The 6,513-nt window shown below is 42.5% G+C and overlaps 1 protein-coding gene across 1 annotated transcript; it reads right to left on the bottom strand.

The window, feature by feature from the left end:
* Positions 1-309: 309 nt before the first annotated feature.
* Positions 310-4,304, bottom strand: LOC147315210 (mRNA decay activator protein ZFP36L1). The gene is made up of 2 exons (XM_086260339.1): positions 3,979-4,304; positions 310-3,396 (listed from the first exon to the last, which is right to left on the bottom strand). Exons 1-2 carry the CDS (start codon positions 4,030-4,032, stop codon positions 2,185-2,187), a joined length of 1,266 nt encoding a protein of 421 aa, XP_086116465.1. The 5' UTR covers positions 4,033-4,304; the 3' UTR covers positions 310-2,184.
* Between the last annotated feature and the right edge of the window lie 2,209 nt (positions 4,305-6,513).

A 6,513-nucleotide genomic window follows, 5' to 3' on the forward strand; every position in this document is an offset into this window, starting at 1 on the left:
CCATTGCCTTTAACTCAGGAGGAATTTCTCCTCAGTTGTTCAAATTTTATGCAGAAAAACAAACACTGAAGGTGTAAGCCTTTTTCCAGTTGCTTCTTCTGAGTGTTATTCAGCACTAAAGCTCTTTAATATTTGCATCACCTGTTTTTATGTTTGAATATAAAGATGGGAAAAGGGATTAAAAAACTAAAGTTTTTTTGTTGTGATTGATGTATGGATGTGAGAATTCTACTGGAAATGTTGGTGAAGTGAAGTAAGAGTTTACGTGTTTATGTGGGAGAAAGGTTAATGGGCTACTTTTTGCTTTTTGTAATCATAGTTTACATATTAAATAATTGACCTAATTCTTAGATTCTGACCTTAAGAAGGTATGGTAACAAAAGGAAACAAGTATAATGAAATTCAAGATAGAATTCTTATTTTTTCAAGGACTTTTATTTTGAAATAAAGGTGGACATATATATTAAGATAAAGAGCTAGCATATCAACATAACCCATGGAATGTAAACAATAGATGCACTTAAATTATGTAAATCAAAACACGCATTATCCAACAACACAATATAGGTTCTGCTTTGAAAATCAAAATAAATAAGACTTTAAGTTAAAAGTTACAAAAACAGCTCGCTGTCAAGCCAGCAACAAGCTACAGCAACAAGAAGCCTCTCTGGACTCAGGACAGGTCAGAGAATTTTCATGAACAAAAAAAAAATTTAAATCTGGCCTAAATTTTATTTGAACTCGCGTGATTTCACCTGCCGCTCAGAGACTTGGCAAGCTAGCGTGCAACAGAGGTCGACCAAACACATTGTCATTAAACCAACTTGGATAGATTAAAGTCAACTATAAAACAAACTATAAAAAATTTTGACCACGAGACACAACGGTCCTCATGTGCAGGACATCACCGCACTTTTCACACATTACAAAAGATGTTTTCGTTCTCTTGGTGGTTTTGGTGTATCTCATAATGTACCGACATTTTTAGTTGCCACTGCTGGCTCACATCAAAGTCTTGTTTTGCTTTATGTTTAACAGGATTTATCAGTTGAAGAAAATGTTACGTGAATCAGGACGTGAGGCTTAACAGAGAGGAGAGTAGACTCGCTGTGCGCTCACACCGACACCAAATGGCAGAGGATGCTGGAGAAGGCACTGCACTGCTTGTGGCGTGAAAGCTCAGCGAGTCTTGATTTCTGTCAGGCCTATAAGCCAGTAAGGCAACATAAATACAGAATGCCAAAATGTTTCACGTCCTCCTTCCCTCTCCTCTCCGCAAGCCTTCTTAAAGCTACTGGAAAGTGTAAAACCAAGCAGATGGACAAAATGAATGCATAAGTAAAGCATAATTTCTCAGGCATTATTAAGAATGCATAAACACAATCACAAAGCAAACATGACATGAACAATAAATCGTACACAAAGCAATAAATATGGCTAAAAAAAGTGTTAGGCTATAGTAATAATTATAACACTGTGTATCACCTGCCGTGGCTAGCAGTACTAGTAGGTTAGGAGAACTCTAACTTTGGTAACTAGAGTCAGTGGGATGCCTACACCTGGGCTAGATTTTGTTGCTAAAGCATTTAAAGTAGCTGACATACAATCAATTGATCAGTCAGTGGCAGCATACAGTTATTCAACCGTCTTGGACAAGAAGCTGGAAAGAATTACAGTTAAACTGCCCAAAATATGACTGGAGAAGTGCTGTAGGCTTGCATTGTTGAAACTGACCTGCAAATAAACCCAACAGTACAGAGCGAACAGCACTAATGTTAAATTCCTTCATAAATAAGGGTACAGGGAATTCTCACACAGAACTCCCCTCTGAGCAGGAACAGCACAAGGATGAATGCTGAGCTGAGTGAAGAACCCTCAGAGTAGTCCCTAAAAATGGGTATACAACAGTATACAGCAGTAACAACGGCATGAAAAACAAGCTTAAGAAAAGAAAAAAAAGGAAAAGTCAGCTTAAACTGGACGAACACTGAGCAGCGCTACAACTGCTTGGATGAAAAATGCAATATGCACAAAGATAGGTACTCTGCTGGATTTAAGAGGGAACAGAAAACCCAATGTCTTAATTCTTCGTGAAAAGACCAACATCATATACTGGCCACATAGAGTTAAAACTATTAGACTATATATCCCTGATTAAATTCAGCCCTACAGTAAAACCCTTCCCTACTCATCTGAAACAGAAAGGCGGCTGAAGATGGGTAGTCGTCGGCCCTCGAAGCTCGGTGACTCTGTGCCACTGGAGGAAGAGCTGAGGGAGCAGGAGGATGTGTAGCCCTCTTCAGAGAGGGAGTCAGCTGAGGAGCAGCGCTGAAGGCTGGGACAGGCATTCAGGGAGGCTGGAGGCTGTTGGGGGAGGAGGTAAGGGAGGCTTTTGGGTGTGAAAGTTGAGGTGGGACACCGGGCGCTGACAGAATCGGTCACGGCGAAGAAGCGCAGAGCTGAATCACCGCTGTCACCAGCCAGGTCACCGATGCCAGAGAAGGGGAAGGGGTAATGCTTCAGTGGGCCGGGTTCGGGAAAGAGAGGGGAAAGGAGCTCAGGGCTTCCTACAGAGGACGGAGGAGGAGAGACAGAGGAGGCCCTGGTGAAAAGGAAGGAGCAAGGCTGTGACTCCTTTACTGGCTGGAAGGTCTGCGGAGAGGAGGAGAAGCCTGCGAAGCTGAGGCTGTGGCGCAGCAGAGGAGGCCTGAGCTTCTGCTTCTGTGGAGACGCAGCAGCATTGCCGGCATTGAGCTCATCCGCGTTGTGAATGAAGTGGCAGCGGGCACCGTACGGACAGAAGCCTATGGTGTGGAACGTGCGGCAGGGCTCTGTCTTATATTTGGGATGACGGTTGAGGCCTCTCAGCTCGTCCATGCCGTGAGCAAACTGGCACTTGGCACCGTACTTGCAGGCCCCGCTTTCCTCATATGTGCGGCACAGTTCCGTCTTGTATCGAGTGGAGATGTGTGGTGGTGGTGGTGGAGGCAGCGTGGGTCTGGAGGAAGCAGCTGAGGAGATGGAGGTGTTACTGATGCATAGGCCAGGTGGGGGGAGTAGCAGTGGTGGGGACAAGTTGGCTGCTTTGTCCTCTCTCCCTCCCAAACTGTTGCCCTCGATCATGCTGACTGAGCGGTCAACTCTGAAGGGGATGTGGCTGAGCGAGGAGCGGGGAAGCTGACCCTCCCTGCTCCACTGCTGGTTGGAGGTCACATTTAGGCCCCAACAGGCTGACTCGGTCATCTCACAACTGCTGCTGTTGAACTTGGAGTTTGGGAGGGTCACAGGGCAGAGAGAGTGACGTCGCTGGAAGCCGAGCACCCTTTGACTGTGCTGCTGCCGTTGCTGCTGGGAGCTGGTAGACGAGCCATCTGTCGCCTCCAGGCTGCGGAAATTCTGTTGCACAAAAGGAGAGAGGAGAAGAATAGATGAGTGCCGTGCATTCCTGGAGCTCTGGAGCGGGGCTTGCAGGGCCAAGGCGAGCTGAAAGGAGATTTTAGAGTTGCAGCTAAAGCCAGAGGTCTTATAAATTGGATTTGCTCAAACATCTCTAAAGTTGCACAAAAAAAAAACCAATTTAAAAATAACACATAATTTAAAAGAAACAGCAAACAGCCTGTTTTCCTGTCACTGTTTCATTAAATAACATTTAAAAATTGCAAAAAAAAATATTAAATGAAGCCCCCAAAATCTGAAAAAGTTAACACGTGACACTGTAAAGTTACAACATAACACAACTAAAGATTGAACAGCTTTTAACACCATCTGAATCTGAATTTTCTACAAAATATTAAAGTTTAAACCACACTCATGCTTTAAATTAGACAATAAATTTGTAGCATTTCATCACTTTATGTTTTTAACACAAATAAATGAGCTTAATAATTTACTCCTAATTCAGCTCGTATAGGCACAAGCTGATCGTGTTTCAGGCATGCTGGTACACATATATAAAGGTTTTTGATCGGTCTCTCTCACCTTGCAGAACTCCTCATCTAGTTCCAGGAAAGGTGTTAGAAAGTCGGAGGGCATGGTTAGCTCCACCGTCCTCACCGAGTCAATGAGCTGTTGTCTGATCTCACAAGGATATTAAGCACAGAAGTTTTTGGGGTCCAAAGAGAAGGGAAAAAAAAATTCTGAAAAAGCTCAGGAGTAAAATTAAAAAAAATATTTTGGGGGAAGGAAAAGGAAAAACAAAAGTAGCCCAGTCTGTTGTGAAGGAGACAAGAAGTTTGGGAAAAGAGCAAAGTGTCCCCAGGAGGAAAGTCACTCAACCATCTGTTGGAATCTCCTTAAATAGTTGGGGAAACCCACCCACCTCCTGCCTGTGTGCTTCAGGGGGCGGGCAGGGAGGGGTGTGTGTGTGTTAATGTGCGTTAATGTGTGTGTGTGTTTGGGGGGAGGGGGTCCTGAATTGTAATGGGCAGGGAGGGCTCGGCGAGAGGAGGAGGGAGCTGAATGAAGCTACTTTTGTACCCATTCATTACCAAATCCTTAAAAGAGTATTTTTTTTTTTTTGGGGGGGGGGGGGGGGAGGGGGGGGGCAGGCTCTCACTTTATTTAGGATCAATACAGCTGAGGAGTTAATGATAAACAACTTATTGTCATAAGGGGAAAATATGAAAAAGTATAAAGTACATTAGTAGGTTGTCCATGAATAAATGTTCTGTCACAATAAAACATTAATAATGGCCTGGGATTTTTTTACGAGTCTGATTTAAGCCTATAAGACCTCTTAGTAATTTTCATTATTTTATTTTATTTTATTTTATTTTTTTAATTTTCCTTTCTGGTTTAGATTTGATCTCGTAAAGCACCTTTCTTGACTGGTATGCTTGAAGTATGCTATATTCCCTTTATACTTAAGAAGAACATTCAGGTAAAACTGAGTTGAGCGATCTCACATTAGCTTCCGTTTCATGGCCTTTGTGTGTGGGGTCTGGATGTCTCCCATATGTCCCTTTCGTCTGTCTCTGAGTCTAAATTTCATTTATGTTGAATCCAAAATACCCACAGGTGTAAACTGAGTTTGAAGATGTCAGAAAAACAAAACAGCCAGTCCCTTGTGAACCACACCCAGTTTTGTGAGTAGTTTAAGTTGTTCAAAGATATCCCAGAGGTGTTACTGCTCAGTCATTTCAGGTTTTTCCAGAAAAAAAAAAGAAAGAACAAAATAAAACAAAAGAAATTGATTGGACCAAATGTTGCCACCATCACTGAGCTTTTCATCAGTTTCAACTGCCAAAATGTACTCTGTCAGTTACTGTTACGTCTGTGGCCTCACATTTATGAGAGATAAGAAGTCGTCCTTACATCTGGGTCAGTGGTGAGTTTTCATCTTCACAGATACTGTTGCTGTGCTGCTGCACTGTAGCACTGTGGACACTGCAGGCACATTTCAGGCAGCGTTAGTGTCGTTGTCGGCCTGCGTGGTTGTAGAGTGCAAAGGGTTTGAAAGCCACGCAGGAAGGGTGTGACAGAATTTCAAATGGGTGATAATGGTGCAGATTTTTAAACAATTGTTTGGGGGAATTATTCATCTACAGGCCTATTCATGTTTACAGCTTGAAAAGGGCTGTAGATGACTGAGGCACAGATGAAAAGGCAGGTCAGTGTTCAGGCCATAAAAATAGCTTAAAGACTGAGTGAAATACCTGAATGGTGAGTTTGACGATTGTGCTATTTGCTGCATGAAAATGCAAATGTCCTCTGGAGCTCACGTTAGCCTGTTTGGAACCTTTTTTCTATATGCAGTAATCGCTAACTAGTAATCATCACACGTGTTGCCTCCTGTAGAGTCTTTCCAGGCAGCTCTGTCGCCTCAATCACAAAGAATATTTTCAGTTATGCAAATGCATCTGAACCAGATTATTTCCTCTGTTTTCCACTTCTGTTTAAAGACAACTGTGAAAAGTATCCCCACTTGATTTTACTGGAACACCAAAGCTCACATATAAAAATGGCTTAAGAAAAAAGAACTACAATTACCAAAGTGCATTAAAGTAAGAAACTTCCATTTGCTTGGCCATACATGTGAGTCAGGTAAAGACTGTGCTTTGAAATCCTAGGATACATCCTTGATTGGATTTTCAGAATATAAGGACCAATGCATTTATAGTCTTTATTGCTCAGAAGTGGAAATTATGGTCAGTTTGTGTGGGTCTGCGGATTGAGAGGTTGTGGGTAACATACGCATACATAACTACAAGCATTTCTCAAAAGAAAGCCAGCAGTGTATGACCTGAGGGTGTTGGCAACATGGCAGGTAAAATGCTGACTGATTAAAAACTTGACTTGAACAGGACAGTGAGTTCACCACAAAAGGGAAGAAACCCCAAGAAATAATGAGAAGCACAGATGGAAATCATTACACAAAACAAACTGTCCACTACAGTCACTTCTTATGTGTGGGAGGAGCTAAGCTGAAGGACCAACAATGTCACAACTGAGATGCAACAAAAAAGACTTGATATTTTTTGCCTCCATTTGTAACTTTTTCTCCTCCTGTAAAAG

This window comes from Aulonocara sp. 'chitande type north' Nkhata Bay, linkage group LG14 (genome assembly GCF_057382095.1).
Source record: "Aulonocara sp. 'chitande type north' Nkhata Bay isolate Kocher_YH1m ecotype deep benthic linkage group LG14, A_spYH_male_GT1.1, whole genome shotgun sequence".
Lineage (NCBI taxonomy): Eukaryota > Metazoa > Chordata > Actinopteri > Cichliformes > Cichlidae > Aulonocara > Aulonocara sp. 'chitande type north' Nkhata Bay.